The following is a 15,220-nucleotide window of genomic DNA, read 5'->3' as shown; positions in this document are numbered from 1 at the left end:
TGATTATTATAGTTTTATCATATTCCGCTGTTTAAATTTTTTTGAAATTGGGGTGTGGGAAAAAATGCTGTCAGTGGCAAATTTATAATGATTACATTGTGGAGATCCTGGGAATAGAGAAAAATATGTTTCAACAAGCATTAAGGAATGTATCCATATAGGGCAGGGGCATCCAAATTTGGGGACTTCAACTCCCAGAATTCCCCAGCCAGCATGGGAGTTGAAGTCCACAAGTCTTAAAAGTTCCCAGGTTTGGACATCTCTGATATAGGGAATATGCCAAGAATATAGCGCCACCCGGACCAGATGGTCTACTCCGGGGAGGGGAACGGTAACCAGGTGGAGATAAAAAGGGCACCCAGGGATGGATCTGGCCCACTTGATAAGAACATGAGGGGGAATGTACCAATATAACGGGTGCGATCAAAGGCCTCTTAAAAAGCATGTAGGGAGGGATGGTTCTGGGCCGTGGAGACGATCTTGAAAGTGTAACCAGTGGCCTATTGAAAGGCAAGTTGGGAGGAGTTACAATCTATGGAGTTACAACCCCGGGGGACGTAAGAGCGAAACCTCCCAGCGCTTTCTCTTCCTAAGGCGGGACCCAAAAACAAAAGCCGAGCTAGATCGCTTTGAAGTGTAGCAATACATCCCGAGCGTTCCAAACGAAACGGGCCAATCAGCGCCTCGCCTTTAGCGGCTAATTTGCATGCGAATGCCAACTCAGCGCGAGCAAAAGCGCCTTTACGCTGCAAGGGGCGTCCCCGGGAAAGGGCGGAAGGGAATCAGTTGCAACGGGGAGGGAGGGAGGGAGGCGGGGCTTGCGGCCATGCACCGCCCCGGGGAATGGAGGGAGGGGGGGCCTGACTCCTCCCCTTTGGTGGGAGCCGGCAGATCCGGGTCTCCTTGCAAAGGGCCGGAATCTGACGTGGTCAGTGCAATCAAAACAAGACTCTAGAGGGTGGATTTCTTCCTCTGCGAGCCTCGCCAAATTGCACCAGCCGCCGCCGCTAATTTGGTGAGTTCGGTTGGGCTCCGGCTTCTTGACACCGAGTCTTGGGCTCTCTGCGGTTCAAAAGGGATGCAATCCGTCACCCGGGGGCTGGGGGGGGGGTGTTGGCTGCGAGGGGAAAGGAAGGCAGGGCGTGATGGGATCCTAAAAAGTTTCTCCGGCTTGGAGCGAAATCAGATCCTCCAGCTTTCGCATTCCGGGGGCGATCGCTTGCTCGGTTGCACCCCAGCTGCTCCCGAGAGAGAGAGAAAGAGAGAGAGAGATCCTTAGGAGGAGGGATGCGCTCTTATGGGCAGCCTCCCTTGCGCGAATGGCTCGGGAGAAAGTTGCGCGTGGAATAGCGATCTGGCGTTGCGTACCTATGGATCCATTTTGCCCCGGCGGCTTCGTGTTCGTGTGAGTGGCTCGATCTAAAAGAGGAAGCCGGCCTTATACGCTTTGCTGGCTAAGGTCTGTTTGTCCTGTGCATTCCGATTTATTTTGCAATTTAATCGAGCGATACAGTTGATAAGTAGGATCTAAAAAAAATAAATCTGGAATTCTTTGGAAGTGATGCAGTTATGTGGGCTCAATGAGGTCATCAGCTATCCTTGCTCCCTAGAGAATGCTTGAAACTAATGAGACAGACCTGACTGCAGGGAAAAAAGAGTAAATTATTGCTAATATTTAATACCTTTAGTATTACACCATTTAATATGCTGAGCAATCTGGTTGAAGCCCTCTGTAATCTCCATGTTGAGTTGAAAGTTTATTACTCTGATAAAATCTTCTTGCTTTTCAGAAGGAACTTATCTTGGCTCATAACTTCTCATCCATTCTGGGGTCAAACCCTTTAAACTGACCGTATAATTTTATTAGTTATTCCAGAATGATCAGGCGTAGCATCTTAAAAATAATATGACTGTGAAATGCTTGTGCCTGAATAACTTTGAAACTGGTCTTTTGTCTCAGGCCATGATGGGACACACACGTCTCATCAAAAATGGCTTTAGGTACGCACTGCTCAGTTGTGTGTGTGTATGTTTGTCACCTTCAGTTATTTATAGAAGAACTGAGCTCCGCTTAAGGAAGATAACTTTTTTTAAAAATAATCTCAGTATGTTTTAGTTGCTTCTTTTTTTCTTTCTGTTTCCTCTTCCTTCCCAGTCCTTTATTGCTTCTGACTGTCCTCCTGTTTATTCTTGCTTACAAAAACACACACACACCCAAACTCAAGTCTAAAGTTGCAGCGGATAAACAGAGCCAATTGTGAAGTTTCTGGGCTGTAGCCAATGACAATTCTCTTGACTCTCAAAGATGACCAGAGACTACATATTTCCCTGCCTGGATTCTTTTAATAATTCACCACTTGCTTTGAAATATGCTGAAAGGTTTTCAAGAATGGACAGAAGCCATTGCAGAAAATTAAAATCTCTCTGGTCACTAATGGACATCTTTGTTTGTTTGTTTGTTTGTTTGTTTATTATCTTCCCTTGAATTGTATCCTATTCTTCTACCTTTCTCGTTCTGGTTTGGCTATTTTTGCTCTTAATTCCCATTGCATTTTATTCCTGTAATGGGCCCTTCATGGATTACTGCCTTGTCAGATCTCTCTACTATGACCTGTCCGTCTTGCGTGGCCCTGCATGGCATGGCTCATAGCTTCATTAAGTCATTCAGTCCTGAAGAAAGCTAAGATCATGGCATCCGGCCCTCTCAATTCCTGGCAAATAGATGGGGAAGAAATGGAGATAGTGACAGGTTTTATTTTCCTGGACTCCAAGATCACCGCAGATGGGGGCTGCAACCAATAAATTAAAAGATGCTTGCTCCTGGGGAGGAAAGTGATGGCAAATCTAGACACCATATTAAAAAGCAGAGACATCGCCCTGCCAACAAAAGTGTGTCTAGTCAAGGCTGTGGTATTCCCAGTTGCAAAGGATGGCTGTGAAGGTTGGATCATAAGGAAGGCTGAGCGCCAAAGAATGGAGGCCTTTGAACTCAGGTGCTGGAGAAGACTCCTGCGTGTCCCTTGGACTGCAAGGCCATCCAACCGGTCAGTCCTAGAGGAGTTCAACCCTGACTGCTCTTTAGAAGGCCAGATCCTGAAGGTGAAACTCAAGGACTTTGGCCACCTAATGAGAAGGAAGGACTCACTGGAGAAGAGCCTCATGCTGGGAAAGACGGAGGGCAAAAGAAGAAGGGGACGACAGAGAATGAGGTGGCTAGATGGAGTCACCAAAGCAGTCAGCGTGAGTTTCAATGGACTCAGGAGGATGGGAGAGGACAGGAAGGCCTGGAGGAATGTTGTTCATGGGGTTGTGATGGGTCAGACACAACTTTGCAACTAACAACAACAAATCAGTAATGGCATTCTGGAAGACTGAATTTAACACATGATAAAAGGTCCCTTTGTGACTGGTTTAAGGAAATGCTAGCAGTTATAGATTTTTTTTAAAAAAACAACAACCAGTATAACCAGTTGGAAAGGATGAGAAAGAATGATTAGCGCATAATATGCACTTGAGGAAGAAAGACAAAAAGAAAAAAGAAATTTGCTGCATAGTATTAGGAGTTGTCCATCTGTAAATACCTGTGACATTAAAAAGTGATTTCTTTCCAGATTTTTTGAACTACAAAATAATTTCCTTCTATGTTGACCACGACCTGCAGGAATTGTCTTATGGGGACACATCTGGATGTGTGTGTGTGCACATGTGGCAGAGAAATAGACAAAGAGACACCTTAAAGATTGACCAATATTTTGACCTTGCTGTTGATGACTCTGATTTTGGGGGGTTAGATCGAAGTGGAAGAATTTATTATAACGACCAGAATTTTCAGCTCTGTAACGCATCCGATTGCTACATGTCCTCAAATGCAAATTGCATCTGAGTGAATGAGTGAGAGTGTTATTGGCCCAAAGTCACCCAGCTATCTTTCATGCCTAAGGTGGGACTAGAATTCAGAGTTTCCTGGTTTCTAGGCCAGCACCTTAATCTCTAGACCAAGTTGATTCCCTGTATGTTGTTAGGGTTCTTTTTCAGGTTTGATCTTAGACAGATGTGTTTCCTTTATCATCGGCTGTTAGAATTTCAAGCGACCTAGGCTAATCCAAATTCTGTCTTAAGATTTTATTTTGGCAAGGAGGTCGGGACAAACATTGAATGATTTCAGTGCTGCAGTCATATTGGTGGGATGAAAACTGTCTCGGTCTTTAGTTGCAACCACAATATACACTTCACTGCACAAGCTATTAAAACGTCAACAACACGGTGAGGTGTTGTAACCATGTAGTTTGCATTGTCTTAACATAAGAGATACTGTTTTTAATGAAAGTTTGTTCTGCCTCATGAGAAATTTCTCATTTCCTACTTTCATCAATATATTTAGCAGAGGCGGTATATAATATTTGCAAAACAAACACCTATTCCCAGACAAAGCTGCTGATAATGTTTCATTATTTTAAGGGCAGTTCGTGGCTGCAAGTAGTCCTCAACTTACGGCCACAATTGAGCCCAAAATTTCTGTTGCTAAGCCAGACAGTTGGTTGTGAATGTTGCCCCGTTTAATGACCTTTCTTGTCACCGTTAAGTGAATCACTGCAGTTCTTAATTTAGTCAGACGCTGGCTTCCTCCATTGGTTTGCTTGTCAGAAGGTCACAAAAGTGGATCGCATGACCCCGGGGACACCGCAACCGTCATAAGTATGAGTCAGTTGCCAAGCGTCTGAATTTTGATCACACGACCATGGGGACGCTGCAACAGTCGTCACTGTGAAAAATGGTCGTAAGTCACTTTTTCAGTTCTGTTGTAACTTTGGCCGTGCAATGGACAGTCGAAAGTCGAGGACTGCCTGTAATTGTGTTCAGCACAAAATGACTTTTGCAACAAAGAATTGCTTTGTTGGTATAAGCTTGAAGGTATACCCTGGGCGATTAATTATTGCACAATAAAAATCGCCACGTTCCGTTCTAATTTTTGTATTTACCTTAATGTAAGCCTTTGTTTTAGGCTAGTTAAACAGGTGTGGCAGGAAACAGCCGGTAGAGAAAGAGAATGTTGTTGTTTGTCAGACACTGAAGTAGGATTTCTACTCCTTAAATACATAGATACAGTCGGAAGGTAACTTGTTCTTGTTCTTTTATAATTTTTATAAAGATTGTTGACGTGTACTTTTTTCAATATCTTTTTGGAGCCTCTGATACAGGCATAGAATTATGACATTGGCTATGCTTTAGCAAACCACCCATGGAAAAACTACAGATTACAGGATTAGCTTGTGTTTTTCTTTTTAATTTATATTTCATTTATTTGTATCTTGGCCTCCTCTGCAGCGGCTCCTTCCCTTGGGAACGTCGCTCCTTTGGAAATCAGATTGATGCCCTCCTTCCTGTTCTGAAAGGCCTGGAAGAGATGATTCTGTCAGTGGGTTTGGGGACCTCAAATTGATTCAGACATGGTCAAAGGGCTTGGATTATTGTATTTGTCACTGCCATGGGGGGGAGGGGGGAGTTTCTTGTTGATTTTTAGTGCTTTAAGCCAGGGGTCCCCAACCTTTCGGACCTCAGGGACCACTAAATTCATAATTTTAAATCCCGCGGACCACTTATATGGCTGGGTGGGCGTGGCTAGGCGGTTATGTGACTGGGTGGATGCAGCCAATGTGATGTCACTCACATTGAGGGGCGCCTCGCCAGCCTCTATTCGCCCCTCCCCTCCCAGCCGCTCCTCCTTAGGGCCCCAACAGGAAGTAGTTGTTGGAGCTAAGCGGCTACTATGAGAAAGAGTTGGCAAAACAGCTCAGTTCCAATTGGATCTGACCGAGAAGGAGGCTCAGCAGAAGCACCTCACTGAGGACTAGGAGCATAGGCTTTCCAAGCAGAGGGAAGACCTGCAGGAGTGCAAGGGACAGGTACCGGCGCCTGGAGGCTCAGTGGGCTGAGATGGTCAGCCAGTTCCAGGCCATGATAACAGTCCCACTGGAACAAGGCCCTCCGGCTCTTAACAACCAGCATCGCTTCCCTCCAGCCTTCGCCCAAAGCCCCCCACCAGGAGGCTGAAGCAGACCCCAAGTCAGAATTTCTGCCCCCCTCCAACCCACACAAGAAGACCCCGAAGGGGGAGACTCTGCAGCAACACAAGCTTTCATTGCACATATCCAGCCCAGGGGTCGTAGTTTGAGCAGCAGAGATCACTGCTTTACACCCTCCAGATGCACCATGTATGAGAGTTGGACAGCCCGAGAGCCATTTTGGACTAGTGGCTAAGGCACGGGGCTACAAAGCAAGGGACCGTGAATTCTAGTCCCACCCTAGGCATAAAAGTTGTCTGGGTGACTTTGGCTAATCACCAGGTGATGATGGGTTCTAGTCCCTTCTTGAGCATGAAAGCCCGCTGTGTAACTTTGGACCAATCACCAGAAGTGGGAGTTATAGTCTTGCCTAGGCATGAAAGATGGCTGGGTGACTTTAGGCTAATCACCAGGTGATGGTGGGTTATAGCCCCGTCTTAACCATGAAAACCAGCTGAGTGGGCCAATTACCAGGAAATTGTGAGTTCTAGTCCTGCCTTAGACATGAAAACCAGCTGGGTAACTTTGGCCTAATTACCCGGAGATGGTGAGTTCTAGTCCTGCCATAGCCATGAAAGCCAGCTGGGTGATCTTGGGCAGTCATACTATCTCAGCACCCCAACCCACCTCACGAAGATGTTATTATGGGGGAAAATAAGAGGCGGAAAGTGTGTTGGGTATATTTGTCGCCATGAGTTATTTCTGAAAACAACAAAGGCAGGATAATCAATGGATGAACCAATAAAAACAACTCTAAAACAAGTGGAATAAATAACCCAGCCCCTTTTTGTTTCCTCCTAGGGTCCCTTAGCGCTCCAGGTCCATCCACAACATGGCAGAAGGCGGCTTTGACCCCTGCGAGTGTATTTGCGCGCAAGAGCACGCCATGAGGAGGTTGATCAACCTGGTAAGGATAATCTGGGGGGCTAGAGTCTTGTTCTGGGCAGTGGGCTGCTTTGAAGAGCCTTCAGTTCCGATCCGCATGGATGAGGGCAGCCAACCCCTCTTGGATCCAATGCAGTCAAATGCAAACAGCAATGTGCTTGGAAGAGTCCTCCCTCCTTCCTGCGTGGATGGAGGAAGGGAAGGCTAGACGGGCAAAGAGACGTCCACCTGCTCTAGTTCTGTATAGATACCTGTATGTCCTACTCCCCCCCCCCCCCCCCACAGCTATCGAAGGAGACTTTCAGCTACAGGGAGTCCCCTGACTTGTGACCAGAATTGTGCCCAACATTTCTGTTGCTCAGCAAGAGAGTTAAGCGAATTTTATCACCTCTCTTGCCACAGTTGTTAAAAGTGAACCCCTGCAGAGGTTAAGGGCAGATACAGACCTGCCGGCCTTTTGCAGCTGAGCCGTTCTGCTACGATGGTCTTGCTAGTTCCTGTAATTTTCTATGAGACTTTTGAAAAGAGAAATGAAGCAGTGAGAGTTTTCGCATAAGCTGTAGTAGTTACGCTTCGGGGATTAAGGGGACTTCCCCTTTTCTTGTTTTAACTGTCTCATTCCTGCACCTGGAACAATTGCCCGTAAACTTTTTCAACCATTTTTAGGAGGCCTGGTATCATAACAGAGTTGGGTTGTTTTTGGCTCGGATATGATTTACAGGGCAACGTGATGGCTCAGTGACTAAGACGCTGAGCTTGTCAATCAGAAAGGTCGGCGGTTCGAATCCTTTGCGCTGCGTAACGGAGTGAACTCCCGTGACTCGTCCCAGCTTCTGCCAACCTAGCAATTCGAAAGCACTGCTAGGTAAAATGCAAGTAGAAAAATAGGAACCACCTTTGGTGGGAAGGGAACAGCGTTCCGTGCGCCTTCGGCGTTGAGTCATGCCGGCCACATGACCACGGAGACGTCTTCGGACAGCGCTGGCTCTTCGGTTTTGAAACGGAGATGAGCACCGCCCCCTAGAGTTGGGAACGACTAGCACAGATGTACGAGGGGAACCTTTACCTTATGATTTAAAGAAAATCCAGGGGCTGCAATCTCTATATTTGGTGTTTGCAAAAGTGAGGAGTCTATTTTCCTTTTGGGGTAACTTGCATATTTGTGGAGGGTCCTTTTCAATTTTTATGCCCTCTTTCCACATATAGGGAAAAAAAATATAGAAATAGGCTTCCATGAGTCGCACAAAATAAAGAGGAAAAAAATGTCTTCGATCGTATTAGCATTTCTGGGATAGCAAAATAAAAGTCGACACAGCAGAAATTGGTGCGAATGTGGGAATTCCGTGTTCTGAGAGCCGCTGCAGCCTTATGATTTAATTTTCAGCTAGCCCTGATGATGTTACCTAGTCAGGTAATGAAACGCCTGTAAGAAAACAACCAAGCTCAGGGAGCACCAAGGATCCCTCCTTTCAACCCTGAGCTACAAATATTCTCCTTTATTGATGTTTATCCCACCCCACTCCCACCCCCCCAGCAATTCTCCTGCCTTGTCATCAACAGGCAGGCTTTTTATCATTATGCTAATCCACAATTACTCAAGTTTGTATTTTTCTATGAAAATTGCTTGGAAGCTGACAACACAACAATGGCAGTCTCTTGGGTAACTGTTCCTGTACATTACTATACAGCTTTTCCTGGCCTTACGGCCACGATTGAGCCCACGTTTCTGCTATTAAATGAGACATTTGTTAAGTGCTTTTTGCCCCCTTTTACAACCTTTATCGTCACCGTTGTTAAGTGGATCACCGCAGTGGTTAAATTAGTAACGCAGTTGTTAAGTGAACCTGTCTTCCCTATGGGCTTCGCCTTTCTGACGGTCGCAAAAGGGGGATTGTGTGATCCCAGGACAACTGCGAGGGTCGTAAATGTGAACCGGTTGCCAAGCGTCCGAATTTTGATCCCCTGAATTTTGCAAAGGTCGTAAGTGTGAAAAACGGCCATAAGTCATTTTTTATCGTGCCGTTGCAACATTGAATGGTTACTGACTGGAGCTGTTATAAGTTGAGGACCATCTGTATTTGTCGTGAGGACGAACGTGTCCAGAAGGGGGAGCCCACGAGCTCAAATCCTGCTTGTCTATGTGTTATTTCAACTTTGCAATCTGTTTTTTTACAGGCGATGCTTAATGGTGGAGCGATATGGTGGCCTAAAGGTGGCGCTCTCTCCTCACAATCAGGAGGCCATGAGTTCAATCCTACATAGCGGCAGCTATTTCTCTCTCTCTAGATACAAAGAGTTGATTGTCTGCTGCGAACTCCACCAGTAAATGCTCCGTTCCTATCAGTCCTCATCCTGAAGTAAGGGATGGCACGATTCTTAAAAGAAAAAAATAAATTCCTTACCCTAATGATAAACTTAAATTTCCTAAACTTGAGAATTCTTGGGAAATCTTTGAATATACTCCAAACAGAAGAATTATTACCAGCTCCTTTTAACGACAGCATAATTCCTTGCAGGGTGAAGTCTGGGCCTTAGACTGTCTACTGTTGACCTCACCCCATTCCTAAGAAGTCTGTAAGGGGCGTTCATAAAGCTCACCAACGTCCCTACCATCTCTGTCCTAACAACCCCATTTATTCGTATCCATTTCATGTGTTCCTAATCTTGTATATACTTATATCCATTACCTTATACATGCTTGACAAAACAAACAAATAAACAAATAAAAATAAACCGAATGGAGCTAGCAGAGTGTTTACTGGCCGGATGCCCTCCTTGTCGCCAGTGCGGAGTTTTGATCAGCAGATACATTCTCATTGTGCCCAGAGAGAGAGAGAGATACCTGCCTCTAGCTAGGATCGAACTCACAATCTCCTGATCGTGAGGCGACAGCCCTACCTCTAGACCACCGCGCCACACTCTCCAAACAGAAGAATTCAAGTATATAAATGATTCTGAGCTATAAAATTCCAAATATTTCTCTGGACAGGATATCTTTTACACTAAAACACTACGAAAAAACCTGGTCTCTTCACGAAGTTTACTAAGGTTTTTTTCCAATGGATGCTTGTGCTTATTCAGAAGACGGGGCCTACCCTCTCCGATCTTAATACAGTCGCTGCAGAACGCAAGTGCTATGATTTAATTTCAGCTTCTTAATTCCCAAGAGCACAATTGGATTCCGCCTGATGGTCATGATGTTGGTATTAAGCATCAGGATGGAATAAATGAAGGATCAGAATGGAATACATGAAGGGAGCTCTCCAGAGAGGTTACTAATGCAGCCATACAGTTTTCCATCAGCTTAAATTTATGTTAATATTGCCATCTTTTGTTTAAACACACACAGACGCGCACGCTACACAGAGCAAGGTGCAATCTGTTTATGGACTCATTAGAAGCAATAAAAAGTCAGACTCCTTTCCTAGGGACTTCATAAACACCTCCATGCAAGAGTTTTCTTGTTTTTATTTTGATTTTCCTTCAACAATAGAGAATTGGCTTCTGTGCTCTGTGTTTTATTTTTTAAGGGTCCTCTTTGCTTAGCAAAATATTGTTCTTTTTAAATGCAGGATAGCACCCTCGCTCTCCTCTCTGTCTCTGCTGTGGCCCGCCAGCGGCCAGTAGCACTGGCAACAGATTCGGACAGTGAGGAGGTTGGGGAGGAAGATGGGCCAGTCCTGGAGTCTGGGGGAGGCTCGGACGAGGGCTCTGTGTCGGAGGCAGAGAGGGGGCCAGAGCCGTCTGACAGTTATCAGCTGCCTTCAGAGTCAGACATCAGTAATGCAGAAGAACAGCTGGAGCCTGTTCCCAGTGTGCGCATGCACAGAGTTGCCAGAGGAAGGGAACAGCTAAAGAACAGGGGTTGACTTGGGAGTAAAGCCACAGGTAGACAGTGAATGGCCCCTCCCCGAGGAAATAAAAGAGGAGCAAAAGGGGAGTGGAGTTTGCAGGAGACAATCAATTTGCTTAATTGATTTGTGACTCTCTGAGACTCCTTGCCAAGTTTTGCAGATGTCGGCCTGGCAGCTCTCCAAGCCAGATAAGGTCTGTGACTCTAAATCCTCCCTTGAAAGACTTTGCTGGATGTGAATGAGCAGCATTCTCAGGAAATTAATCAATGGGGTTTTTGTCGGGACCAGGAATTTGCTTCAGGCTCTCGGGAAGCCTCGGTCAGAACAATCTCACACCCTCTGCATTTGCACAAATCACTTTGCAGTGCTTTAGAAATGGACTGAGCGATTAAAAAATCAAAAGAAGGGCTTGCGTGCCTGTAACTTATGCATCCTATTGCGGTTGCAGAATCCCCTCTCCCCAAAAAGGGTTAGGCTTTGTTAAACTTTTTTTTTTTAAGTGATAAGCTGTTAGTGCCAGACGGAAGAATGGAGAACAGGTGTTTCCCATGGCTTTTGCAAAATCAGTGCAATATCTGATGAGTTTAAAACTCAGCTTTGCATATCTCATGATTCAGGAACCAGATACTGTAACACAGATACAGCTACAGTCAGTTTATTTAGAGCAGTGTTTCTCAACCTTGGCAACTTGAAGATGTCTGGACCTCAACTCCCAGAATTCTGGGAGTTGAGGTCCAGACATCTTCAAGTTGCCAAGGTTGAGAAACACTGATTTAGAGAGTTTTTGGACCACAGAGATATCATTATTGTTGGTTTTTTTTAAAAAAAAAAACACGTTTTACTTCTGAGGGCTACCGAGTGTTAGATGGACACAACATTCATAGCAATTTTCCCCCCCTGGAAGTTGGAACTTTTTTAAAAGGCAGACCAGGTGTGTTTGAAGCGAGTCTTCGTTGTGTAAGCAGTCTTAAGCCGACCAATCCAGTTGAGCCCAAAATTTCCCTCGCAAAGCGAGGCAATTGTTCCAGTGAGTTTGAACTCATTTTACGACCTTTCTTGCCACGGTGGTTAAGCGAATCCCTGCATTGGTTAAGTCAGTAACACGGTTGTAAAATGAGTCCGGCCTCCCCCACTGACTTTGCAAGGTCGCGAAAGGCGATCACGTGACTGCCCTGCAACCCGTCGTAAGTACAAGTCAGTTGCCAAGCACCCCAGTTTTGGTGACGTGATGCTGCTTTCCAGCAAGCCAGCCTGGCTTGAACAAAACAAAATAAATTATTGACCACTGTTAATTTTAATTTTAATTTTTTTTTAAAAAAAATGTCATTGTCAATTTTAATTGGGTTTGGGATATTCTATTTAATTTTTTAAAACTTTTGTATTATGTGTTTCTTTTTTTTTCTTTTTAATTTTTAATTTAAAACAAGTACAACATCCTTCTTTACATGCTATAGAAAGTGTATCAGTCGGTCACAAATAAACTTTCGTACATCTCCTCCACAGTCAACAAACATAACTCATGTTAACTCAAGTGTTTTAACTCAGATATTCATACATATCACCATCGTCATATATCCATTTTCATTTGACTGTAATTATTATTTTAAAATATTAATAATAATAATACTCTTAAACAATACATGCCCACACCAGTGGGAAAATTATTATGTGTTTCTTTTAATGTTGTACGCCGCCCTGAGTCCTTGGGAGAAGGGCGGCATATAAATCTAATAAACCTAAACCTAAACAGTGTGAAAAATGATCATAATTTATTTTTTTCCATTGGCCTTTGCAACTTCAGTCACTCAGCAAATGGTTGTAAGTTGAGGACCAGGTGTCGGGCTGAAAACTGAACAAAGCAGTGCTGGGTTAGGAAGCCAGGACACAAGAAATTGTTATTCTATGTGTAGGTCCTATTTTGCCCTGGAACGAAATCCGTGTGAAGAGTTTTAGGAAATGCCTACAATGAAATTATTATCAGTGTTCCTAAAGGTTCCAATGATATGTTGCAATAAACTTGCATATTTACACAGCACAATTTAGGTCGGTTTTCAACTTTATTGGCCAATGTCAGATTTCTCCCAAAATTGTCACCGGCTCTGCTATAAATCACAAGAAATTCTGATAGGATAGGATAGGATAGGATAGGATAGGATGGTATAGAATAGAATAGAATAGGAAATAAATGAATAGAATAGAAGAATAGAATAGAAATTAAATGAATAGAATAGAATATGTGAGTAGAATAGAATAGAATAATAAAAAAATAGAATAGGAATTAAATGAATAGAATAGAATATGTGAGTAGAATAGAATAATAAAAAAATAGAATAGGAATTAAATGAATAGAAGAGTTGAATCGAATTGAATTCTTTATTGGCCAAGTGTGACTGGACACACAAGGAATTTGTCTTTGGTGCAGATGCTCTCAGGGTACTTAAGGAGAATAAAATATATTCATCAAGAATCGTCAGATACAACACTTAATGATAGTCAGGGTTACTAATAAGCTATCAAATTGTACTAGGAGACAAATAAAACAATATAAATTGAAAGATACAAGCAACATGGTTCTAAACATAAGTGGGAAGAAGTAGATACTAGGAAGGAAGAGAAGAAGAATAGTAATACAGTCTCGGTAAATTATTGACAGTGTTGTGGGGATTAGTTGTTTAGCAGAGTGATGGCATTCAGGGAAAAACTGTCCTTGTGTCTAATTGTTCTGGTGTGCAGTGCCCTATAGTGTCGTTTTGAGGGTAGGAGTTGAAACAATTGATGTCCAGGATGTGAGGGGTCTGTAGATACCTTTTTGACTCATACAGTGTAGAGGTCCTCAATGGAATATTATGAATATATGACGATGAAAAAATGATGAATATTATCTACATTTCTCTGAGCGACCACAGTTCCTAGGAGCTTACGGAATCAGATGCACCAGTGCTGTTTTACAGACTAAATGGATTTTTTTTTAATCAATGCCATTTAACTCTCCGGTATATTTTTAATGTTTGGGAATTGTCAACAAGCTGGTGAAATGTCATTGAACTTCTTGTATCCTTGTCTTTGTTTCAGTTACGGCAATCTCAGTCCTACTGCACGGAGACAGAATGTCTTCAGGAACGTAAGTAATTGGAAGGCAAGAATAGTTACTGTGACTAGGTGGTTGAGGAACACATACATTACTCAAGCCAGTGTAGATAAGCCAAAATTTTATCTGCAGACCTTGCCTTTTGTCTTGTCCTTATTCTGATTAAGACAGGCATCCTGTTGGCTATGATTAATCTGGAAAAAAGTACATTGCTTTAATACAGTACGTTATATTAAGCAAAGATTTGAAACTGTTTCCTCAGTTTCTCTGGCTGAGGCAGGTCTTTCTTTCCTTCCTTCCTTCTTTCCTTCCTTCTTTCCTTCCTTCCTTCCTTCCTTCCTTCCTTCCTTCCTTCCTTCCCTCCCTCCCTCCCTCCCTCCCTCTTTCTTTCTCCCCATCCTCTTTAAAACATCCTATTTCAATTTCTCTGGCTGAGAGGGATCTTTCAGCCGTTCATTCATTCATTCATTTATATTGCCGCCTATTCACCAAGGCAGCTTACAGAATATAAAACCACATTTACAACAATAAAAACTAACAAAAAGGATCAAATAAATTAATATAGTACAATCTAACAAAATCAATCTCCACCTCCCACATACGCACCCTGCCCCAGTGACAGCCGTTCACACGATTTAATGGGCTTCATCACACTCTGCGTTCCTCGGCCCACTGGCAGAACCAGGTCTTCAGCGCCTTCTGGAAGAGTGTCAGAGTGGGGGCCATTCTAATCTCTGGGAGAATGATGTTATAGAGGGAGGGAGCCACCACCGAGAAGGCCCTTCTTCTGGGTCCCACCAGGTGTGTCCCCTGCAGGGATGGGACCTGCAGCATTCCTTGCCTCCCTGCTCTGGTGTGTCAGGTAGATGTGACTGGCAAGAGACGGTCCCTCAGATCACCTGGTCCCAAGCCATGGAGGGCTTTAAAGGTGGCAACTGCCCCCTTGAATTGCACCTGGAGGCAAATTGGAAGCCGATGCAGCTCCCGCGGAAGAGGTGATACATGTGCACACTGGGGTCTTCACAAAACCCTCTGGGCCACTGCATTTTGCACCAACTGGAGCTTCCGAATGCTCTTCAAGGGCAGCCCCATGTAGAGCACATTGGAATAGTCAAGTCAGGAAGTGACTAGGACATGAGTGACTGTGAGTTGGAACTGTCGGTCCAAGGCAGGGTGTCCCTGGCCCACAACCCGCATTTGCGCAAAGTCCCAGTTGCTATATAACCAGAATAATCCATTATAATTATTCTGTTAATAAATTATGGCCTGCTTGTTGTTTGCCTCTGACTCATTCTTCTGTCATCCCTTTGCTCCCTGATGGATATTTAACA

At 44.1% G+C, this 15,220-nt stretch overlaps 1 protein-coding gene across 2 annotated transcripts in view; it reads left to right on the top strand.

The window, feature by feature from the left end:
• Positions 1-15,220, top strand: part of SMIM14 (small integral membrane protein 14) — a 35,936-nt gene that overhangs the window by 7,904 nt on the left and 12,812 nt on the right. Inside the window, exons 1-3 of one of the 2 annotated variants that reach the window (XM_087724820.1) lie at positions 859-1,015; positions 6,864-6,969; positions 13,874-13,922. In XM_087724820.1, coding sequence (XP_087580946.1) covers positions 6,895-6,969; positions 13,874-13,922 — 124 coding nt within the window. In that variant the 5' untranslated portion in view covers positions 859-1,015; positions 6,864-6,894. Of the gene's footprint in view, positions 1-858; positions 1,016-6,863; positions 6,970-13,873; positions 13,923-15,220 lie in introns of those variants that run through there. The other variant, XM_087724821.1, reaches the window with a different exon arrangement.

This window comes from Thamnophis sirtalis, unplaced genomic scaffold, assembly GCF_051295495.1.
Source record: "Thamnophis sirtalis isolate CommonGarterSnake01/CBP01778 unplaced genomic scaffold, rThaSir2_p1.2 scaffold_10, whole genome shotgun sequence".
Lineage (NCBI taxonomy): Eukaryota > Metazoa > Chordata > Lepidosauria > Squamata > Natricidae > Thamnophis > Thamnophis sirtalis.
The sequence above is the reverse complement of the archived record's forward strand: the minus strand, read 5'-3'. Positions and strand labels throughout refer to the sequence as shown.